The 25,396-nt window shown below is 44.4% G+C and overlaps 1 protein-coding gene across 6 annotated transcripts in view; it reads right to left on the bottom strand.

Moving 5' to 3' along the window:
• The window catches only part of SPOCK3 (SPARC (osteonectin), cwcv and kazal like domains proteoglycan 3), a 370,554-nt gene that overhangs the window by 8,027 nt on the left and 337,131 nt on the right, over positions 1–25,396 (bottom strand). For 5 of the 6 annotated variants that reach the window (XM_067551781.1, XM_067551779.1, XM_067551782.1 and 2 more), the window contains one exon: positions 9,315–9,536. The exons of the other annotated variant lie outside the window; for it this stretch is intronic. In XM_067551781.1, the coding sequence (XP_067407882.1) occupies positions 9,315–9,536 (222 nt within the window). The remainder of the gene's footprint in view (positions 1–9,314; positions 9,537–25,396) is intronic. 6 annotated transcript variants of the gene reach the window in all.

The following is a 25,396-nucleotide window of genomic DNA, read 5'->3' as shown; positions in this document are numbered from 1 at the left end:
TAAATGCTGCTCAAAGAGATCTTAGTGCAAGAAACAATGTCCAAGGGATGTATTTTCTCTGAAATCAAACAGATTCTCTGACTCTGAACCCAGCTAAAGTTCTGACCACCACTGGATGTTTTCTACCTTTAAAGGAACAGTCAGTGCACATTATCTTGTATTTTAAAAGACATTCATTTATTTTAATGGTTTCTAGTTATGAGAGTGTTTCAATGGGAATTGAAGGTGCTCAGCACCTTGCAGGAGATGTTCATCATATTTCAGAAAAAGATCCTCTCATGTTGGTTACGGATATTAACTCTTAACTGCTAATTTTTACTACTGTTATTCCTCATGTTTTTTATACGTTTGAACTATAACCCTTCAGGGATTGCTTCTTTCCCACATCTAGGACCTAAAAGCAAATGTCCAAATATCTAGTGATTATCACTAACATAGATAACCTTTAGATACTTGGGTATGTATAATGTGTTTCTTACCTCGCTAAAAGTTCCTATATCTCAGACTTATTATTTCATATGGTTACTTCCATTTACATATTTGCTATTCTGCTATCTATACAATGGAGTAATGTTGGAGGCATTAGTAAATGGAGGAAAAGAAGGGTGAGACATTTAAAAGTTGATGCATGGCAGTTTTAACATTATGTACTGAGCCTAAATAATCCTCATCACTTATAGTGATAAATCTAAAATGAATAATTAGAAAAATATTAAATACCACTAATCATTATGAAAGGTAACAGTATTTGAAAATTACTTACCTGTAAGTCTGCTTCTCTGTAGATATAATCTTGCAGGCTTCTCACTTCTGGATCTTAGCTTCTTAGCACAAAATTGACAGATCTCTCTTTGCAGTTAAAGCTTTTCAATCCTAAAAGAGAGTGGTAGCAAGGTAGAACTTGAGCTGAGCCCCTATGGGCTGACACATGCCACCCTTGCAAAGTATAAATGCTGCCATCTTGATCTTCCAGTCAGTTCCTTTGAGTGAGTGGGAGGCAAAACTCCCTCACATTCCTGGACTAATTTTAACTCAAAACTGGTGGTCTTAGCATCTGAAAAAAAACCTAAGGAAAATAGGATCATTTCCTGCACAGTCATTATGTTGGTGGTCCTCTGGAACTGAAAAGAATTTGGAATCAGATGAGTTCTGCTCATCTGAGTCTGAACAATAGACCTCATCACCCTGATCCTCAACCAGTATCATCCAAACAGTGGATGGTCTAGATGACAGGATGGTGGTGGGATGGCCTGATTTGTGGTAAGTGCTCCATGAGCCATTAATACTAGCTGTGCTAGAGCCAATGGGGTTTGAGGCCAGGGCTTCCTGTGCCAGGAATATTGACCCCTAAGGCATCTGCATGTAACTGTGCCAAGAGATCCTACCCTACCAAAACAGAGAGAAGGGAATGCTTCAAAGCTGGTATTGTGGGGCTTTCAGGTAGTCTTGCCGAGGACCAGGACAGATTATGTCCAATTTCCCAGCTTATACTGGATTCACCATATCCCCCATCCCTGCTTCAAGTGCATTAATGCATGGGGAGTGGGAAATCTGGAGACTTATTATAGTTACCTGGAGTGAAGGGCTTCAATAGAAGTGCATCAAGGAGCTGCTGGCCTACTGCTTGTGCTTCCTGCCTTGCCCTCCTGTTTGGATTTTCAGCTCATTCAAAGTACCACTGACAAGCAGGTGATGTTTGTTGGAATCTCTCTGTTGTTGACACGGGATTTTGGTGGTGAGACCATCCTGCTATGCACACTGCTGCTGGGTCTGGAACAGTGGCAATATGGGTAGCACTAGCACTCAAATCTGCTTCTCAATAGCCTTTGCCAACTCAGGCTTTAGCTTTCAGGGTGTACCTTTGAAGCATTCCAGGCCAACCTTATGCTGGACTTACAGGAGTTTCTTTGGGTACCTTAGCAAGGGCTTGAGATGCACAACACACTTCTTCAGTGCCATCTATAAACATATCTAAGATCCCTACAATCTGATGAAGATGAACCTCAGGCTTTGTCATTTGTCTGTGCCACAGACTAGGTTTGAAGACATTAAATTGTCTTGCATCCTCCTTACTTAACATATCCTGAAAGAGAAAAAAAGGTATAGGTGCATCAAGAGATGCAGCAGGCTAATAGACCATAGCAATGGAGAGACACTGAGTTTCCTAGCAATCTTTGGCAGCCTAGCATCTAGATTCAAGCACTGCTGCTACAGTGATGTAGCACTGGCAAAAAAAGAAAAAAAACAGTCACTAGAATGTCAAAAACGCCAAACACTAGCAGTGCCATGAAGTATTAAGGTAGGTGTCAAAGAACAAAGAAAATAAGTGCTAAAGGCAGGTCTGAAGCACTTAGATAAACAGTTGCTGATGCCTAGAGAGAGAAACAGGGGTCAAAGCCCAGAGGCAAGCAATAAAATACTGACAAAACTCAGGAACTGAAGTGCTGCAGAAATATGCCACTGTACCCAGGACAAATACTGTAGAAATACTAAACCACCCAGCTTAGAAGCAGGGGTTGGTGCAACAGTCAGTGTGGCATGGCTGCTGCATGGAGGTCTTTTGCTGCTCAAAAAGGAACTGATTGGAATGTCTGAAAGGCAGCATTTATAATCAACATGGGGTGGTGTGCAAGAACCAGTAAAAAGCCTCGTTCACTCTCTACCTTGTTATTACTTTCTTGAAGGGTAAAACACCCCCAAATATCCTATGAATTGGGGTAATTCCACCAGACTTGCACTAAGAAGCTGAGACCAAGGAGTGAGAATCCTGCATAGATGGTAGCTTTAACAACTATGTCTTCACAAATATACAGGCTTGGAAGTCTTTTGTAATATATTACATAGGTTGCATTCTTGTATTCAATTTGAACACAATCAATAGCAGTTATCATGATCTGTACTCTATGTTTGGGAGTTGTAAAATTGCACAGAAAAAAAGCTACAAAGTTAGCTAAATACAAAAAGCAGGCTACCTGACTTGCAACTTTTTATTAATGGAAACTTACTCAATGAACATTACAAGGACATCATTAATTTTCTCTACCTAATAATTCTATCATCATTAACAATTCAAGTTAGAGAGATATTTAGATTATGCAATCCAATAATACATAAACAAGGCTTAGAGTGAAACTGAAATTTACTAATAGAGGATTGTGTGGCTTGTTCATGCTAAGGGAGACAAGAATTGTGCATAAAAGCGCTAATAACAGGTAGCTGACAAAAGGAAAAGATGGTTACTAACCTTTTGTAACTGTTGTTCTCTGAGATGCGTTGCTCATGTCCATTCCAGTCTAGGTGTGTGCACGCCCATGTGCATGGCTACTGGAATTTTTTTCCTCTTACCAGTATCCGTAGGGCTAGCCCAGGCGCCTTCTGCAGCCCCACGCTCATGCTCTGGTATAAGAGGTGCTGCCGGCCCTGTGAATCCTCAGTTCCTTCTTGCCTTCAATTCCAATGGTGGGGACAGTGGGTGGATCATGGAATAGACATGAGCAACACATCTTCAAGAATAACAGTTACAAAAGGTAAGTAACAGTCTTTTCTTCTTCGTGTGCTTGCTCATGTCGATTCCATTCTTGGTGACTCACAAGCAGTATCTCTGGAAGTGGGCTTGGAGTTCATGGATGTGCACTGCTCTGCCAAACCTGGCGTTGTCCTAGGCTTGACGGATGATGGCATAATGGGACACAGAACTAGTCAACTTGATATTCCAAAGGTGTTTCCTTGGGGACAACCCTTATCACCAACCCTTTGAGACAACCCAACCTTTGGAAACATCCAAGCTGTTCCCCTCACAATGGTCCATATGTGCCTCATGCTACTGGGACATATGCCAGCCTGCATGTACGTGGTTCACCATGCATGCTTAAAGCTTAGGTCTCTGCAGTCGTGGCTGGCCTCAGTGTATACCCTGACCAGACACATCTTGGACCTGAGCTGGAGGTTGAACCACAATCAGTGATGCCTTTCGAAGAGTTAGTCCCCTTGGTGTCCAATGCCTCAGACTTAGGATGGGTGCTTATGTCAACAACAACAATCTCAGCACCCAAGAGATCTGGTCATAGGAAGACCGTGACCTCCACGTAAACGTCAGGGAGCTCAAGGCAATACATCTGGCTTTCCAGGTGTTCCTCCATTATGCGGTGGGCAAAGTAGTCCAGATGCTAACAGACAACACTGCCACGATGTTCTACATCAACAGGCAAGGTGGAGCCTGCTTTTCAGCCCTGTGTCAAAAGGTGTTGCGCTTATGGAACTTTGCTGTATGAAACAATATCCACATCATGGCTTCCCATCTCCCAGGGACTAGGAATGCCTTAGCAGACCTTCTCAGCAGGTCATTCTTACCTCGTCACAAGTATGGAACTTCTGACTCTTGATATATTTGATGAGGCAGCACAGGTCTAAGATGGGCCTGAGGCTCCCCCCCCTTTGCCTTGGGGATGAGGAGTATCGAGAATATAAACCTTTCCCTTTCATGTTCGGAGGAACCTCCTCTACAGATCCTACCTTCCAAAGGTTTTCCACCTCCTGAATGAGTGCTCATGAGAGGGGTCCCTGAGGAGGGACAGGGAAGGAGGGTTGGGGAGTGAGGGGCAGAAAACTGCAGGGTGTAGCTTTCCAAAAGGATGTTGAAGACCCAATGGTCCGACGTAACTGGGCCCATGCAGGGAGGAAAAGTGAGATGTGGTTCAGGAATAAAGGGGGTGAATCCTGGAAAGAGACTGGAATACTGTCCTTGGGCACACCCTCAAAATGGCTTATGTTGCCCACTTGGGTGTCGCAAATGATCTGAGAACTGGAGGAGGTTGGGGCAGGGCAACTATGTTTAAAGCCATTATCCTTGTCTTTCCTCTTGTAGGGGCCAAAGTGTGGAGGGCCCTGGAATCTAGGCTGCTGCTGAGGAGGACGAAATTGCCTCCTTGAGGCCTGTGGTGTGTAAAGGCCCAGTGAATACAGAGTGTCTCTAGAGTCTTTCAGGCCATTGAACCTAGCATTAGTCTGTTCCCAGAAGCATGCATTGCCCACCCTTGAAGGTAAGGTCTTGAACAGATTGTTGCACTTCCTGGGACAAGCCTGACACCTGCAGTCATGAACATCTGTGCATTGACACTGCAGAAGCCATTGATCTTGCTGCCAAATCTGCTGCATCCAATGCTGCTTGTCGGGCAGGTCTGGCAACCAGCTTGCTCTCTTCCAGGATAGTGGCAAAGTCCTGTGCATGCTCGTGTGGCAATAAGTCTATGAATTTCACCAGGGAGTCCCAGATGTTATAATCGCACCTTCCTAGCCATGCCTGCTGGTTGGCCATTCTAAAGTGAAGGCTGGCTGTAGAGTAAATCTTTCTCTCAAATAGATCCAGGTTCTTGGAGTCTATTTTTTTGGGGTTGAAATCACTTGACCATGCCTGTCCTGCTCATTCACAGCAGCCACTGAGAATCCCAGGAGTGGGAGCAAGAAGAGGTACTCAAATCCCTCTTTGATGTTGGTGGCAAGGAAGGTGGTTTGCAACAGGATCTTAACCACCACCTTAAGCACCCCTTCGTGCACTGGTAGTATGACCCAGGCTGGTGCCACAGTAAATAGGTTCTTTGAGCTCCTCTGCCTCTAAACCTAAATTAGAAGCCAACTCTTTTGAGGAGTTCCCGGTGTGCCTGAAAATCATCCAACGGGATTGCGGGCCCCATGTTGGTGACTGTTTCATTGGGGGTCGACGAGGATGGATGGCAGTGCCAGGAGAGGAGGTGGCATCTTCTCTTTCTGCAGGAGGATGCAGTGTTCAGCTCTGATGCCAAATCTTGACCCTCTTCTGAGACTGTCGGTATCACCAAGCATTTACTTGACAACTGGTAGGAGTGGGGCCCCGTTGCCAAGGGGATTTCCTATGGGTTCCAGCATGGTCAATGGACTGGCCATTGACCCCGGCGCCAACCTGATGTTGAAGGTGCTGCACCAAACTCCTGTGCCTTTGAAGGCTGGTGTTAGCTGGTTCAGAGGATAGGTTCCCTTTTTGAGCCTGAGGAGGAGGATTTTTCTCCTGGAGAACAGGGAGGAGCAAACGGTACCAGGGAGCGGTGCTGCGAGGAAGGGGACCAGTGCTGGGAATCCTGGGATCAGTTATGTTCTGGCAAATGCCAATGGTGTTGTGAGTAGCGCAGTGTCAGGGAACAAGGCACTGGGGATCGATGCCAGGAGTCCTGTGCTTGGTGCTGTGCTGCCATGGATTGGTGCTGGGAGGGCGAGGATTGGTACTGGGGAGACAGAGATCGGTGTTGCTCTGTTGGAGGCGAGCTCCTTGGTGTGCGGGACTGAGAATACAATCTCTGGTGACTGGGGTTGTGGCTATATGGAGCGGCATCACGGATCAGGGGAGCGGCCTGTTCACTGCGGCAGTCCCATCGTGGGTTTCCCCTTAGACATAAGCACTTTTCCAGACTCTGGTGCTGGGGGATGCCTAGGTGTGAGGGGCAGTAGCTGTAGAGCCATCAGTGCTCTGGCAGCACCTCTGGCATTGATGGAACCACTAGCTGGAAGGGCCCCCTTCCACTACCCAGAATCGGGGTGGCTCCCTCATTGGCCTTGATACCCTAGGTGGCAAAGCCGATCCTTGCCCCCCCAGTGCGGGCAGCTGGCCTCATTTTCTTGTTCTTCTTAGGTGTACAGGAGAGACCTCTATCAGAGTGTTGTTTCTTCTGCCACTTCCTCGGTGATGGAGGAGTGGTGTCTAGAGGGGCCTACTGCCAGTGGCGCGCTCTGCAACAAAAGATGACGAGCTCAGCACCAAATTGGAACAGGGAGGCTCCAAGGCTGATCTCAGTGCTGCCTCCATGAGCAGGGTTTTCAGGCGGATCTCTCTATCCTTCTTCGTTCTTGGCCTAAAGCTCTTGCAAATTCTACACTTGTCCTTCCTGTGCATTTCCCCCAGGCACGTTAAACAGCTATCATGGGGGTCATTAAGCAGGAAGGGCTTGTGGCAGGTAGAACAGGATTTGAAGCCCGGAGAACAGGCATGCTCCACTTGCAGACAAGCGTCTCTAATGGGACCATCAGAACTTAACTAGTAACTATATAGAGAAACAAACAAAAGAAGAAAAATATATTACAGCAACTACGAGAACTCTGAGTACGTGATATCAAGAGAAAAAGGGTTCCAGTGACCATCACAGGTAGAAAGAAGGAACTGAGGGTTCGCAGGGCTGGCAGCGCCTCTTATACCAGAGCATGAGCGCAGGAATCCAGAGGGTGCCAGAGCCGGCCCTATGATACTGCTAAGGGGAAAAACATCCCAGTAGCTGTGCATGTGGGCTTGCACACACCTAGAATGCAATTGACATGAATGAGCACTAAAAGAACAACTGCAACTTTTTTCCCCATACATATTTAGGTATGGCAAGGGGAGGAGAACACAGGTTTTGATGGTAGTGTTAATTTTGGGATGGGGTGCATGAGAGTATTCTAAATGTTCAAGCAGCTGACAGAACTGAGATTTCATCTCATTAATGGTATTGGGGGCATTATATGTCCACTATGCAGCCAGCTAAGCTGCTGATAACATTAGCAATCTAATCTCTTTTAAATCATAGGCAAGGGAGGGGGGAAAAATGAGGAAGGAGGAACAAGCACAGCAACAATTCAGATTCTTTTGTTTTTTGCATTTCCAATTTAGAAATTTAAACTGAACCTTTTATTTTAAAAAATATTTTACGTTAAGTTTTATACTTTTCATTGCATATACAAATAGGAGTTGGGGCAGTATTTAATTTGGATGAGTGCAGTGGTGCTAGTAGGGTATTAACAGAATGACCTTTCTCTCTGAACTTTCTGTGACGGCTAGCCCCTTCACTGAATTCTGCGACAGGGAGGGAGCTCTCCACTAAGTGCTGCTTGGAAGAGCAATTCCATTTTTAACTTTTTTTAATCACTGTGACTAAAGAACATTTACATCAGACCGTGATTAGCAGTATTCTGAGCAGTTGTTTTATAGAATAGTGTCTATAGAATGTAGACAACAAAACTGACTGTAACTATCCCATGTAAGTGCCCTTTGCACTTTCACTACTGGATGAAAGGTATGCTTGATACATACATGGTATAGTAGAACGTCAGAGTTACAAACACCAGAGTTACGAACTGACCATTCAACCACACACCTCATTTGGAACCGGAAGTACGCAATCAGGCAGCAGCAGAGACCAAAAAAAAAAAAAAAAAAAAAGCAAATACAGTATGGTACTGGTATAAACCTAAACTACTAAAAAAATAAAAGGAAAGCAGCATTTTTCTTCTGCATAGTAAAGTTTCAAAGCTGTATTAAGTCACTGTTCAGTTGTAAACTTTTGAAAGAACCACCATAATGTTCTGTTCAGAGTTACAAACAATCTCCATTCCCGAGGTGTTTGTAATTCTGAGGTTCTACTTGTATAAAACTGGCACAAGAACCAGTTGGTAGAAGAACATGCTGATTTGTGAGAGTTTCAATGAGTTAGGAAACAAAGTCCCACTGAAAGTCATTTTTACCCCTAGCTTCAACTGACTTCCAGTGGCAGTTAGGTACCTGACTGACATCTGTTCCGTTGAAAACCTCCCCCTAAATCGTCTTGTAAATAAGAAGCTGAGTGGATGCATTTCCATTTTCTGTCCGGTTTCAGCTAAGAATCAGTCAACAGACTTAAAAAAAATCTTATTCTAATTCATTTTTTATTTTCAAACTTATGGAATATGTCATTTCGATATAAAATTGTTGTTTGAAGTTAATTTAATTTACATTAGTGGACAGTTCAGAAAGGGACTACTAATAGATATTTTGAACTACTATTTTCTTAACCAAACAATTTCAAGGTTAAGCTAAGTTCAAGAGATTAAGCTAAGTCCTGAAAATCAGTGTCTTTAGAGCCAAATGAGTGCAAAGAAATGTATGCATAACATTGAATTTCGTTCAGTTGTTTTAACAGGCTCACAAAACAGAACATTAAAACAGAAAGATAAAATTAATGCTAATAATTTTTTCCTTTTGGTTTGGTCCTTCACTTATTGGAGGTTGATAAGAGAAACAATACTGCTATAAAAACACTAATTGCTCTTTTACATTTTATTTAGAATTTCTTGCATCTCAGGTAAGTTTCTTCAGTTCCGTTTGCTTTTTAGCTTTCCTTTTCACTGTATATTCACAGTAGCTCAAAAACTTTAAATCAGTTCATAGCCTCGCACATAAGAGCTTGTAGTTCACTATAAACTTTTTAACATGTTCAAAAAAGATAAAATACTACAATAAGGTCAGTCATCTGCATCTGTAGGTTATTCTCAGCTTTTACCTTGCTGTCTCTGGAAGCAGTAGCACCACTCGTTATTTGATATCAAACTGTCCTTGTACGTGTCACAAGAATTGAAGAATGCCTTGGTGCACTGTTCATTCTTGTCAAGGTAAATGCTTCCAAGCTCTGACTGGTCTAACAGCAGGTCATAGTTCGTATCAAGTCTGTTAAACATCCAGCCCAGGGAGTCCTTGCAAATTGGCAAAATACTGGTATCAAATCCTAAGAGGTAAAATATAAAGTAATCAGGTAACAGTAAAAGACATAGCTGGTGTGAAGCTCAGCCAAGAAAAGAAAGTGCTATATCATGGATATGACTTTACTGGAATAGACACAGTACATACATAGTGAAAATTATTGATAGCCTGTGTATAAATAATATTTAAACTTTATAAAAACATCAATATCATTGATTAAAAATTAGCTCACCCCATCATGCTCAAAGCATTAAAAAAATATGACCCCTTTCCCCCAAATTTTATACATGAAACACATATTGTAGAATAATAAATGATCTACAGTGATTCTCGAGGGATTTTAATGACATCATATATCACGGGAAAGAAGCTCAAGTGTTCTGTGAATATCAGGAAAAGGGAATAAATTCAGTAGATCTCACTGCAACCCATGTGTTGCTTCCTGTGATAATGCATTAAACACTTTAAAAGGTGATTCTCGTCCTTAGCAATACTTTAAAATTATAACTTATCAATAGCATGCACTAACAAGATTGTTCAAAAAGAACCCCAAACAATTTATTCCTTCCTCCCATAGAGTCACTTTTCCCGCTCCAGGACCCAGGGACAGGCCATATCAGAGAAATACACAGGGATTTACCTGGTTGTTTCTTGAGCTTTCTCTGTCTCTACCTCTTCCCCTTATGAGAAATCTCTGTATGACTATTGTTGGCAAGTCTGAGGGTGAACATTTAAGACCTTCCATGACTGACTTTTGAAGGGGGCTTTGGGGAAATAATGGCACTTTCCTTTATGTGACATCAGACCTTTTGATTTAAGAGTATTTTTTTTCTTGGAAATAGTCCATCTAATAATAGCCTTTCAGCAATAGCATTGCCATGTGCTTTTCTATGACTAGACAAAATTGAGGTTGTTAATATATAAACAAAGCCCATCTACAAAATCTCAAGTGCTTGTGAGGAAAAGCTAAAAAATTATACCCATATATAGAGAGAGAGTACAGAAAACAATATGCTAAAAATGCAGTTCTTTGGTCAAAAGTAATTTACATTGTTTCTAAAACTGGAGTTCCAACATACTCCAACATTCCCTCCCATCAGCATAGGTAGTGTCTATACTGAAATGTTACAGCGCATCTGCAGAGGCACAGCTGTAACTTTTTAAGTGTAGACAAGCCCCAAATTGGCAGGGTCTGATGAAATACATCCTAGAATGCTTAAGGAACTGGCTGAAGAGATCTCTGAGCCATGAGTCTTTGAAAACTTGTGGAGGACAGGAGAGATCCCAGAGGACTGGAAAAGGGCAAATATAGTACCTATCTATAAAAAGGAGAATAAGAACAACCCAGGGAATTATAGACCAGTCATCTTAATTTGAGTAACTTCAGGTGATAAGTAACAGTCAACATGTATTTGTCAAGAACTAATCATAACAAACAAACCTAATATCTTTCTTTGACAGGGTAACAAGCCTTGTGGATGGGGAGAAGCAGCAGCTGTGATATATCTCAACTTTAGTAAGGCTGTTTCACATGACCTTCTCATAAACAAACTAGGGAAATACAGCCTAGACAAACCTAGTAGAAGGTGGTTGCACAACTGGTTGGGTGACTACATAACCACTCAGAGTATTTATCAGTGGTTCACTCTCAAGCTGGAAGGACATATTGAGTGGGATCCCATTGGTATCTGTCCTGGGTCTAGTTCTGTTCAATATCTTCATAAAGGATTTGGATAATGGCATAGAAAGGACACTTATAAAACATGTGGATGATACCAAGATAGGATAGGTTACAAGTGCTTTAGAGGACAGGATTAGAATTCAAAATCATCTTGACAAACTGGAGAAATGGTCTGAAATGAATGGGATGAAATTCAATATGGACAAATGCAAAGTATTACACTTAGGAAGGAGTAAGCAACTGCACAAATAAAAAGTGACTGCCAACAAAGTGCTGCAGAAAAGGATTTGGAATTCTAGTGGATAAACTAAAATAAGTAACAAATGTAATACTGTTACAGAAAAAGAGATCATTCAGGGATGTATTAGCAGGAAGGTTGTAAGCAAGACATAAGTAATTCTTCCACTCTACTCAGTACTGATAAGGACTCAAATTGAGTATTATGTCCACTACTGGGCACCATGCTTTGTGAAAGATGTGGACAAATTGGAGAAAGTCCAGAGGACCTCAACAAAAATGATTACAGGCCTAGAAAACATGACCTATGAGGGAAGATTGAAAAAACTGGGTTTCATCTGGAGAGAAGACTGAAGGGCAACATGGTAACATTTTCAAGTACATTAAACAGGGTTACTTACCAGTAATTGTTCTTCGAGATGTGTTGCAAATATTCATTCCAATATAAGTGAGTGCACGCCAGCTTGCACAGTTCCCGGAACTTTTTTCCCCTTAGGAGACCCCGTAGGGTCGGCTCTAAGTGCCCCCTGGAGTGCCGCACTCATGCCGTGGTACGTGAGGCACTGCCGACCCCACGGCCCTTCAGTCCCTTCCTTCTGCCAACTCCGACAGCGGGGATGGAGGGTGGGTGTGGAATGGATATGAGCAACACATCTCGAAGAACAACAGTTACTGGTAAGTAACCCTGTTTTCTACTTCGAGTGATTGCTCATATCCATTCCAATATAGGTGATTAAAAAGCAATACCTCAGAGGTGGATAGGAGTTACCGGTGAACTGCCCTTGGCACGGCTGTGCTGCAGCCGGTGTCCACTCTCGCCTGCTGAACAATGGTATAGTGGGACGTGAAGGTGTGCACCGACAACCAGGAGGCAGCTCTGCTGATGTTCTGCAGGGGCACTCTCTCCAGGGAGGCCGCTGAGGAGGCCTGAGCTCTGGTTGAGGGCGCTGTGATGACACCCAGAAGCGGCACATTCGCCTGCTCATAGCGGCACTTGATGCAGGATGTCCTCCATGTGGAGATACACTGGGTGGAGAAAGGCGATCTTTTCATCCAGTCCGCCACTGCAACGAAGAGCTGCATTGATTTCCGGAGCGGCTTTGTACGCTCGACATAGAAGGCCAGCTTGTCCCACGTCGAGCCAATGCCATCTCCCTTCCTCTTCCAAACCGTGTGGTTTGGGAAACACGGGGAGAATATCTTGGTTACAATGAAATTGGGAAACCACCTTGGCAGGAAGGCCGGGTGCGGCCTCAACTGCACCTTATCTTATAGAACACTGTATAAGGGGGCTCTGAGGTCAAGGCCCTAATTTCGGAGACCCCCCGGCTGAGGTAATGACCAACAGGAAGGGTATCTTCCATGAAAGCATGAGCCGAGGGCATGAAGCCATGGGTTCAAAAAGGGGGCCCCATGAGTCTCGAGAGGACCAGATTGAGATCCCAAGGAGGCACCGGGTCACAGACCGGCAGATAAGCCTCTCCACCCACTTGAGGAAACTGACTGGCATGGAATGGGAGAACAGGGAGTTCCCGTCTAGTGGCTGATGGAAGGCTGAATGGCTGCCAAATGAACCTTCAACAAGGTCAGTGCCATATCCTGGAGCCTTAACCGGAGCAGGTACTCCAGGATCGCCTACTGAGGTGAGAGGCTGGGTGGAATGCCCCGGGACTCTGCCCAAGAGGAAAATTGACATCTCTTAGGCCGATACACAACCTGTGTAAAAGATTTCCTGCTGCCCAGCAGGAGGTGCTGGACCAACACCGGACAGGGTCTCACTCCCTCCATCGTCCACAGGGCCTCCAGGGCATGAGATGCAGGGAGTCCTGGTCCGGGTGCAACAGGTGACCATGGTCCTGGGAGAGAAGGTCGTGCCGCCTAGGGAGCTCCATGGGCAGAGCAATCGAGAGGTCCAGCAGCATGCTGAACCAGCGCTGTCTCAGCCAGGCCAAAGTGATAAGTGAGATGCCCGCCCTATTCCTCTTGGTTTCCAGTAGGACTTTGGGTAGGAGCGGAATGGGCGGGAGCGCATACGTGAGGGTCCCCGCCCAGTTGGTGAGGAACGTGTCGGAAATCAACCCAATCTCACCTGGAGTGAGCAGAACCTTGGGCACTTCGTGTTCCAGGCTGACCCGAATAGATCCCATTGGGGAACACCCCACTTTCATAGGGTCATAGCCAACACCTCCAGGTGCCACGACCAGTCATGGCAGGGTCAAAACGCCCTGCAGAGGTGATTAGACTCGTCATTCCTCACTCCCGGGAGGTGAGAGGCAGTCAAGTGGGAGTCATGCCTCATGGCAAAGTCCCACAGATGGGCTGCTTCCTCGCAGAAAGGCAATGAGTGCGCTCCTTCCTGCCTGTTTATATAAATCTAGCTGCTGTGCTGTTCGTCAGCACCTGCACCACCCTGCCTGTCAGGAACTGGAGGAACGTCCTGCATGCTAGGCGAATAGCCCTTAGCTCCTTCACGTTTATGTGCAGGCACCTGTCCCCCCCCAACCAGAGACCTTGTGACTCAGGTTGGCTGATGTGGACCTTCCGTCCCACATCTGAGGTGTCGGAGATTAGGGTGACTGATGGAACCAGTTCCCTGAATGGGATGCCCTTCAACATTGCCCTGGGTGATCTCCACCAGCCTCAGGAGGCTAGGATGGGCGGAGGAACTGTGACCACCCAGTCAGTAGGTGTCTGGTCGGCACGTATACCGAGGCCGACCATTACGTGCGGGCCACTATGTGGCCTAACAGCTCTAGGTGGCGCCTGGCTGTTGTCATGAGTCATTGATGCAGCTGGGAGATGATAGAGACTCTAGCCTCGAGACATGGCAGAGGAAGGGAAGCATCCAGGGAGCCCCCAATGAATTCTATGCATCACACGGGGGTTGTGTTCGCTTCTGCTTGTTTAGGAGCAGACCCAGGCTGCTGCATGTGGAAGGAGAGAAGGTTATGCCCTCCTGCACTTGGAACCTGGACCTGCCCTGATCAGCCAATCGTCCAAGTAAGGGAAGATTTGCACATCCTCTTGCCTCTGGTGGGCCGCCACTACAGTCATGCATATGTTGAACACCCCTGGAGCCGAAGACAGGCCAAAGAGCAGGGCTGAAAATAGGTAGTGGGAGCCAGCCACTGTGAAGCAGAGGAAGCTCCTCTGGCTGGGGAGGAGGGACCCACGAAAGTATGCTCCCTTGAGGTCGAGGGGTGCATACCAGTCTCCTGGATCCCTGGAAGGGATTATGGAGGCTAGGGAAACCCTGCGAAACCCCAGTCATTTGACATGTTTGTTTAGATGCCGCAGGTCTAGTATGGGTCTCAGACCCCCCATTCCCTTGGTGAGCCATAACCACCGTTCCTATGTTGAAGAGGGTGTCCACCTCCTACAAGAGGAGTTGCTCGTAAGGGGGGGTACAGTGTAGCCCCCCGAGACTATTCCGAGGACCCAACGGTCCAACGTAATCCTTGCCCATACGGGGTAGAAGGCCTTAACTTGTTTAGGACAGGGCGGGGTGGGTCCAGGAGAGCCGTAGAGCGTCACCCTTGAGTGCACCATCAAAACTGTCTCCTATGATTGCCCGACCCCCTGGGGGGCTGAGGACGAGCTGGGCGGGCTGATTCCGTCCTCTAAATCCCCTAATTCTGTCCCTCTTTTGTAGGGTTGAAAGGGCCTAGGCAAAGGTCTTGGTTGCTGCTGTACCTGGGGCCATGACCGCCACTTGGGAGTCTGAGGCGCGTACTGGCCCAGGGCGAACCGTGGCCCTGGAGTCCCTCTGACCAAGCTGCCTCACATCGGTCTGATTGGAGAAGAGGGCTGACACATAGAGTGAGGTCCTGGCTTAAATTGCTGCACCTCCTGGGACAGGCATGAGGGTTGCAGCCACGAGCACCTCCTTGTGGAAAAAGGCAGAGGCGATAGCCTTACCCACCGAGTCAGCAGTGTCACTGGTCATTTGGAGCGCTGCCCTAGCCACCGTGATTCCTTCATTCAGGATTGTGGTGAAGTCTGTGGCCTGGCCCTGGGGCAGGGCCTCAGCAATCGCCTGAGGGAGTCCCACTATTTAAAATTACATCTCCCGAGGAGGGCCTGATGGTTGGCAGTTCTGCACTGCAGGGCTGCCATGGAATACATTTTTCTCCCAAACAAATCCCAACCTTTTATTGTCTTTGTTTTTGGGAATGGAACCAGGCAGACCTTGCCTGTCCTGCAGATTGCCTGTGTCTACCACCAGGGTTCCCAAGGCCGGGTGAGTGAACAGATACTCGAACCCTTAGGCCGGCCATAACACTTTTTCCAGCCACCTCTACGTAGGGGTGACCGAGGAAGGGGTTGCCACAGGCCTTAATTTTGAGGACCCTATTGTGGACTGGTAGGGCCACCCTCGCTGGGGCAGCCACCACCAGCACATTAAAGAGGGTATCAGCCTCCACTAGCTCTTGACCTCCAGTCCTGAGTTAGAAGTCACCCTCTCAAGCAGTCCCTGGTGCGCCCTGAAACCCTTTAGTGGCGCAATGTGGTCCTGTGAGACTGTCTTGTCCAGGGAGGGGGAAGAGGACTGCCTAGGGACATCCTGCGGGTGCTCCCCTGCCTGCCGAAGGGACCATAGAGGGGCCCTCCGTGAGGTCCAACTCCTCACCAAAGGAGCAGTATCTATGGGCCTTCTCCTGTGTGGGGGCACGGACTGCACCCCTACTGACAGGGTGGATTGGGGTCCTGGTCCCATCTAGATGCCCCGTGGGGCCCAATAAGGCCATTGTCCCAGGGGCCAAACCGGGGCTGACTGTGCCACCAGCTTTGACGCCTTGTGGGGGCATTGGCTGTCCTGACGACTGTTCCCCCTGTGTGACCCCGAGCCACTAGACGGGTGGCGCTGTGGCCGTCCTTGGCCCTGGGTGCTGTGCCGTGCCGGGACCGACTTCTCGCCGCCTCCGATGTGGAGGATGATGAGGACCGCCGTTGACGCGGGCCATGCCCATGGACGGAGGCACACTGCGAAGAGCTCTCAATACCGGAGCCTTGGTACCGAGGGTGTCAGCGGCGCCGCTTACCCCTCATTGATGGAGACCAGTGCCGCTCCACAATCCACGGTGCTGAGCCTAACTCCGGCGACTAGGTTTCGCGTCAGGGCCTGCACGGTGCGGGGTCCTCGAAAGGCGACTGGAATTCCGCACCACCTCGGTGCAGCGAACCCCTCAACGCCGAGGCGTCCGACGATGACCGGGGTTCTGCGCTGCCTTGGTGCGGACGAACTCCTCGGTGCTGGAGCTCTGGAGCAGGAGCCTGAGCGGCGCCTGGCGGACCTTGACTGGTGCCGCCTCTTAGCGTGCGCTGTCTCCGGTACCGGGGACCAACGTTGGCACTGAGAGGGAGACTCCGCATCCAGTGTCGAAGTAGGCCAGCTTACCGATGCTGACCTGGAGCGACTGCTGGGGGAGCGTCCTCGCTCTACCCCTGGTGGCTGTCAGGCGGGAGATCTTCCTCCCCGTACTGGGGATCTCCACTGCCCTTCGGGGGACCTACGTGGGCTTGCCCCGGGACACCGGCCCTTTCTCCCTCGGGGGGGGGGGGGGGAGTGGCATAAGCAGGACAACAAGGCTCTTGCCGCCTGAGAACCTCCGGTGTCGACGGCGTTGGCAGGGGCACTCTCCCACTCCCAGGAGTCGGGGGAGGCTCCCTGCTCAGAGATGCAGGCGCTGGAGAGGACTCGATGGGCAGTGGCTGGTGCATCTCCGCCCTCGATCCTGCCTGTACCCACGGCGCAGGGGAGTGTCCGCGCTCCACGCTCTCTCATCTTCGTTGGCACCGCTGCTCGGTGCTGAGTTGAGTCTGGTGCCAGTGGTGCCCTCTGCACTCAGATGACGCTCGGTGCCAAGGTGGAGCGGGATGGCTCAGACACTGGGCGGAGTGCTCCTCCATAAGAGCAAGGCTTTTAACCTAATCTCTCTGTCCTTCTGAGCCCATGGTTAAAAGCCCTGAATCTTTCACTTGTCTTTCCTGTTTGCTCTCTCCTCAGGCACTTAAGGTACCGATCGTGGGGGTGGCTAAACCCAGGCAGCCCAGCCACTCCAAGTCCCCGAGGGACGTCTTATCTAACTGCACTACTTAACAACTACTTGTTAACTAAGTTAACTAAAGTACTTCGAACAACAAAGGGGAATGGCACTTGCAGACAGCAAAGCTAGTTTCATGCAACCATCATGAAAGAAGGAACTGAGGGGCCGTGGGGTTGGCAGTGCCTTATGTACCGTGGCATGTGCGCGGCACTCCAGGGGGCACTAGAGCCGACCCTACGGGGTCTGCTAAGGGGAAAAAAGTTCCAGAAACCGTGCACGCTGGCGTGCACTCACCTATATTGGAATGGACATGAGCAATCACTCGAAGTAGAAAAGGTTGTTACAAGGAAGAGGGAAATAAATTGTTCTTGTTAACCTCTGAGAATAGGACAGAGGCAATTAGTCTAAATTGCAGCAAGGGCGGTTTAGGTTGAATATTAGGAAAAAATTTCCTAAGTAAGGGTAGTTAAGCATTGGAACAAATCGCCTAGGGAGATTGAGGAATCTCCATCACGGAAATTTTTAAGAACAGGTTAGACAAACACCTGCCAGGGACGGTCTAGATAATATTCAGCCCTGCCTCGATGCAGGGGACTGGACAAGATGACCTACTGACGTCCCTTCTAGTCCTACATGTCTATGTTTCTATAATTGGCAAGTGGCAGACACCAAGATTTTGTTGACTTAGTGTACCCTGCGCTACATACTAGCGCAACATACATCATTTGAAAGATTATTATATGTACTTTAAGATGAGGTATGATGTGGAGCTGTCATACAGTGCCAGTATCATAAGAAACAGGGGATAAACAATGACACTATCAACACATTAAAATTACCACTTTGAAATATTTCCTTTTCTTTCTGTTAGTTTAATGACTATCTATTCTTTAAAGACATAAAACTGGATTTCTTTGTGAACTCAAAGCATCATAAAAACAATCAAAAGGGTAAAACTAAACTAATGATAAATTTGTACAGGTATCATTGAAATTCAGTAGCGCCAGTGACAGCTCTAGTCAACATCATCATGCTCTTCAAAACTGTCTTCACATGGTGGGAGTTTGGCCAGCAATTTGTCCCCTTAGATGGCTAGATTGAGGCACAAGCAATCAGGTCTCTGGGGATCTACTTGTCTTTCTCACTTTGGCCATAGAGCACTGCTGCCAACTTTCTGGCTGCAGAAATTGTAGCTCGTCCATCACTCTTTCCCAATCTCAAGTGTATGTTCCCTTGGTTTTGGCACAGATTCTCTTCCAATACTAAATTAGCATGATACAGTGTCACATCTTGTTAATGAGTGTACAGACAGAAGTATGTTGCAAAAGTCAAGAGTGAGCATGTCACAATTTGCATGCAAAGATGTGAAGCAATTCTTGTTTGTTGTGCTGAAAATAGTGCCTGTTTCAATCTACATATTATCTGTGTGTTCCATTTTTGGACAGTAATGAACAGCAAAGACCAGAACATCTGTATCAAGTGACCTAATTACTATGATTCCTTTGACACCAAAAGCCATATTGGCATAAATGCTGAAGCATCCATGTGCACATTTCTTTTTGAGTACTGTATAAGTCTTGGGCTTCTTAAAACCTCTGCTGGAGATGGATTTTGCTACTTCACCATTTGAAAAGCATCCAGCAAGATGGTGTTTCTGCTGGGTGTGCTCCTACACACCGAGGTTCATTTTGAACCATATATTCAGAGGAATTTTACAAGTGACTGCTTGTTGGATGCCATGTTTAGAATTTTTTTCTCTGGCGGCACAGGATGACCGCCTGGTATTTCTTTGCATCTAACCTTAGAACGTATCAAGTGCTGTCTTTCTGCAGTTTTCACTGAGTTGTCACATCTGTCAAAGACTTCGATTACAGAATTAATCTGGTCAAATCCTTTTAGGACATGCCTCAAGTACTCAGCAGCCAATTCATCAAATGTGTGGAATTTGTCTCCAGACATCATTTGTACAACAGCCATGGCATCTCTGATATACACATGGTTTCTTTGTGCAAGCTCTTAGCTCATGGATTCTTTCAGCTTAACCTTCCAGCTGATGTTCTAATTTAGCTTTGTTGGTTCTTCTCACTGGAAGAGGGACATGGCAAAGATCCTATTGGGTGATTAAGAACAGATGCCATTGAAATACCATCTCTGCATCTCACTAAGGACAGTGCTCTGAGGAAAAAAAATTCTGGACTGATAGCTGTTGTGTTGTCCCTCCCTTGTCAGACTTAAATGTCATCTTCTTTGCCATGTCAGCAAATATTTTGATTCTAGATTTCTTGACTGGGCTGAAGCAGCTGTGTGTCCAATCAGAATCAAGTGCAACTCTCACAAATCTCTCCAGTGTTCTTCAGCATCATCTGCTATTTTCAGTAGAGATTCTTGTACATCTGTTATATGCAGCTCAGTAGATATCTTGATAAGCACCTTTGGATGTGATTCAGGGTCAAATATTACAGCTCTGTAACATGCTCGTCATCCCTCCTCACTGCAGAGGCATAGACTTGTTTGAGGGCTTTGTCTTCACTATTTCATGTTGTTAGGTCACTTCTTTCTCTCATGTTCGTAATATGAAGCTGTGTATTGTCATCTCTAATAGTAACACTGGACCTGTGCACAAGAGCCACTGAATTAAAAAGCTAGTTTCAAGAATATTTCAAAGGCTAGTAATACATGCATAGGTAAATACAAATTAAAACCTTCTACCAGTCAGAACAGATGCTACATTGTATGTACGAAAGCTTACAAATGGAGAATTTCTGCATTACATTAGGAATTCACGTACATTTATATCTACCCATTATGCAGTACAAACAATAGCACACAATCTACTGCCACTAGTGAACAACCTTCAGTGAGAGACTGATCTGGTCAGCAAATTTCAATTGAGAATACAGAAAACTTATCATTTGTGAGATATTTTGACAATTAAGAATATGAGATGTGAAAACATTTCACATCAGTATATTACAAAATGTTGATATTCACTATTTTTGCCACATACTAAACAGCTTCATCATTTCAAGAGGAAAAAACCCTTGCCCATGCAAACCCAATAAAAATCTTTTAATACATTTGGAGTTTTGACTGATAAACATCATGTTTATGTGTTGAAATTCACTTAAACAGTAAAAACTGTGCTCATACTCATGGAGTTTCTGGAACTGTGCAAAAAGAGCTCCTTCTCATTTTGGGTTCCATTGTTTCACCTTGCCCAGAGACTTACAGCACCACTTGACAACTCCACATCATACCTGATCAAAACATACACAAAACAAGATTTCAAATGATATATGATGTGGGCATGTGTAGGGTAGGTATATTAAACTCCAAAAAATATGGCCCTTTTGACACAATTGCTGCATGCTTATAAGGCATGCAAGTTTCAAGGAATGGTATAATTCAGGTTGATCATAAAGTAAGGTCAATTTCAGATCTTCCTTAATTTAAATAGAACAACAAAAATCAGAGATATGCACTGTGGCTTTGATGTCAAAATTTGTCCCTAATCAGAGGTAACTTTATATTTGTTTCCTGTAAAGCATACCTAAGGCTCCAATCCTACAACCTCAAATTGACTAAAGATGCTCTTACACAAGTAGTCCCACTGGGCTTTGCAAGATCAGGACTTAAGTGCCTAAATGGACAATAGGGATAGTAGATTTACTATTTTGAGAAGCTTGTTGTGGAATCCATTGTAAAATACTTAACTGGAATGAACATGTTGTTCTTTGTATTACACTTACACTATAGAGATTTGGCTAAAATCGAAGATTTAATGTATTGAACATTTCTTCTCACAATACATTGTATGTTCCTGAACACAAAATATGAATGTAGAACTGCATCTGCTATCAGGTAGTTTATTAAGAAGCTAGTGTACTGCATATTCTAAATCTCCCTAACTGTATTTGTTCAGAGGCAAAAACTTATTTTGCCTTCATTCTCATTAGCACAATGTTTAAGTGCACTATGGAACAATGTATAGCTATAAAGACTCAATCTTCATTAGAAAACTTAAAATGTGGAATATGAATGCTAGAATGATAAACAGATTTTCCACCCAATATTGAGTACTCTATTGTGTGTAATATTGTGTGTGTAAATGCACATGCTATTTCTGTAGAGTAACATTTTAGGAGAGGAACTGAAGAATGCTGATGTGACCAAAACTGAAGGGGGAATTTATACAGGTAAAATATACTCAAATTGAAATCTGTCTCGGATGCTGAGGTTAACATCCTTACTCACTGTTAAACGAGTCAATAACATCACTTTTTAAAGGGAATTCTCCATCTTTTATCCTTAGAATCTTGTAAAAGAAAGCTGCCTTTTCACTTCTCTTTGCTTTTATTTTGTAGATGGTTTAAAATACATACATTTAAATGACATCAGAATTCTTTTAAAATATAACTCCAAGTCATATGTTCCATAGAAAATGTATTTGTGTTGCAGGTAATTATGCCCGGTCGGTGAAATACATGCTACTTAGGAAGCTCAATCTTGCTCCCACGGAAGTTCTAATGACTTTTATGGGAGAAGGACTGAGCCTTAAAGGTGCCACAATAACTATACGTAGTGTGTGTTTCTACACTGAAAAGACATTGTTAGAATCCAAGATGATCTTTTCCTCAGTTATTTTTATTTCACTATATTTAATTTACAGATAAAGCCATGATGTTTCTAAATGCCAGCCCTGTAAACTCAGTTTGGGATTGGAGTCTTAAAATGGGTTCTTTCGTTTTTGTACATCCCTATTATAAGTCTCTCAAGCCACATTTTGCCTCAACTATAGAAGTGGAATGCTTTTGCCTTCAAATGATGTCCTCTTTGACACCAGTTTAACCCTAATGCTTTGTTTTGGTTTGCACAGGTGTAACTGATCAGATACAAGCAGGTAATTCTGCTGGTAATGCACAAGAGAGAGAAATGCTCTCTTAACTATTCTGGCTCTGCAATGTAAAAGAGGAGTAAAAAGTAGCAAAAATGTATTTTTGCCACTAAAGTAATCAAATGCGACTCTGAAAACACAAAGAGCTATCTAAGACCATTTTATACAGGCATTTTTCAGGGAAGATCTACTTTTTAAATTGAAGCCATTTCATTCTTCTCCTTAACACTCTTCTTCTTCCATGATGCCTACAAAAATGGTTTGCTATGATTGCTGCTTAATGTTGCCCAGTATTGCCTCATTGTTTCCTTGTGCTCCCCGTCTGTCTGTCTTCCTTCATCAATTACTTCTTGTTTTATACTGTAATTGTAGGCTGCTTAGAACAGGGACCATCATTTTGCTATGTGATTCTATAGTGCCTAGCAAAGTGGGGCCTTGATCATGGTTGGGGCTAGATGCTACCACAATACGAATCATAATAATCAACTTGGGATATTGGAGGGGTGGGTGAGGTATAACCACAGTGGGCAAATAATGAAAAATTATTAAATATTTTAGTTTTAAAACATTTATGAAATGTCAAAAATTTGACAAATATTGTTTGACCCACATTAATTATGATCCTGACCACTTAGAGTGGCTTTCCTATTTTATTAGGTTTTTGGAAGACTTTATAGTTCTATCATTTTTTTCCTGTAATAGGTATTTCAGCTAGGGATGGACACCCAGTGTGATATTCAGATTTTGAAGCTATTTGGAACCTTAAACTATTAATCCCCTAGGACTCACTCCCCAAAACACTAATATCTCACCACAACTGCTCCTGCTTCCACTACAGGGATGCCTCGCTGGCTCTGCATTTGAGATCCTTCTTCAGCCCTTTTGTTGCTAAAGGTTTTCTGTCCACAGTGAAAGCCTGACATGAAAGAAAACGTTTCTAGTCTTGGATCTGTGTGTATCCATGTGAGAGGGAAGTGGTGATTTCTTCGGCCTAAATTAACTTTCCGAAGTTAGGCTGACAGCAGCCCCACAAAATCCACGACAGCTGCTGAGAGGGAACAACCTCTAGGTGCCACTGAACAATGAGGAGGTCATGGGTGTTATGTGGCTCTATTAAAATGTCAGACCAGATGGGAAGTTGAGATCAAAGCCAACAGTAACCCCCACCAAAAGACATCAAAAAATGAATCTTGAGGCCAACTGAGAGAGCACGGGAGAGAAGAGCTCCAGAGTGAGGGAGTCCTGTGAGACAGTTCATTGGAGGATGGATCACTTTAATACTTGGGACTCAAAACTTTCAGATTAGTATTTGAAAAAAATGCTGGAAAGGCTCAAATTTAAACCATTAAAAAGACATTAGTTGCACATCACTAGCATCTAATCTCCCTTTAAGTAGGTTCCAAATGTCTAAAAGTTACAGACTTCTACCACATTTTCTCAACAGACCAAGAGGAACTAAAACTGCTTAGTTGTATTTCACTGGATTTCTCCTAACCTCCTCCCAATCCTCTCCCAAAGAAGCAAACACACAGACTATACTGAAAGATTTTTATGCTTGATACATTTATAAAGGTCTCAAGACTGTATAAATTATTAAATCACAAATGAATTTACACTATACTTCCTGTCTCAAAATAGTTCTTCCATCATTCTTCCTTGATTATGTCTCTCACAAATTTGCCAACTGATTGCATCACAGATTCAAGTTCTTCCCAACTTTTGTCATTTTTTCTTTGAAGCTTTTAAGTACAAAATGTGCTTTTATTGGTGATTTCTCAATGCATATGTGGGTATAGATGGAGTTTAGAAAGAGACAGTTTGTGGTTCATGCTTGAATTGAACATCACAAAAGTATTAAAGAGAAGATATTAAAAAGTACTGGAATAAAATGAGTAATAAAATAAGTACATTTGGGCACCAAGAAATATATATTTACTATATTTCTCTAATTTAAGATATAATAGATATACAGTTGAATATTGAAATATACCACTTGCAATGATGTTTTATGATGCAGTGGATTTTAGAAAATCTAACCATACACCATAAGAGATACTTCAGGCTATTTCAAAATTAGGCCATTTCCTATCAGAAAATTGTAGGGCCTATTCCCAGTCTCAGAGATAAGATGGACCAGAATTTTAGCTGTTATAATGTAGCATATTTATTACAGGAAGATTTGGCAAATTTAAATCTTCCAGTCAGGGCCAGTTTCTGTCATCCTTTATAGTACCCTATAACTCTGTTATCTTATTGATTCTGTGGGGTCACTCTGATTCCCTTCTCTAGCTAGTTCAGTCCAATTTCAGGCCCAATGGCAAGCTCTGCAAACCAGGCTCGATTATGATTGGTCATTTAGGAGAGGCAATTTCTGTTTCATTAGGTGTGGGCTTTTGTGAGAATCTGGGTGGGTTTGGGAGAGGGGTTTTTTCCTGCAATGTTTTTCTTCCTGAATGATTGTTTTATGAGAGGGGTGTTTCCTGTTTTATTTGTAATTGTTATGGACTCTGTTTTTAATTAATGACAGGGCCCAGTCCCTAGAGCTTGCAATAGACTTCCTTCATGTTATTAAGTTGAAACAAATGAAAAAATTAAATCTGTGCTGAAGATTAAGTGTGCTACATAAGGGGAAAGTGTTCTTCACCACTTGCAACTGCTACAGCCTCTGCATCTCAGAAATGCAGCAACATACTTTTAAGTGCCAACCTTCCACTAAAATGTTGAGACCAGATACCTCAGACTGAACATAGTCAACAGCAACCAAATACTTTGGGGAGCAACTGAGTGTTGAACAGGTAAAAAATTCCCTAGAATGGCTATCAATTAACCACAAATTTAAGAAAATAAAAAACAAGTGCTATACGTTGGATAGTGCAGGCATGTATAGAAAGAAAAACCAGGGTTGCAAAAACAACTTTTATTGCTCAAAAATGGACTGATTGATTGGATGACCATTTCTAAAACTATTCTTTACTATTTCTAAAAACACTTATGTTAAGTGCCAATTTTCTTCAGCCCTTCCACAA

The sequence above is a fragment of the Emydura macquarii genome, unplaced genomic scaffold, assembly GCF_026122565.2.
Source record: "Emydura macquarii macquarii isolate MOO-44397 ecotype Brisbane River unplaced genomic scaffold, CSIRO-AGI_Emac_v2 contig_1363, whole genome shotgun sequence".
Classification (NCBI taxonomy): Eukaryota; Metazoa; Chordata; order Testudines; family Chelidae; genus Emydura; species Emydura macquarii.
The sequence above is the reverse complement of the archived record's forward strand: the minus strand, read 5'-3'. Positions and strand labels throughout refer to the sequence as shown.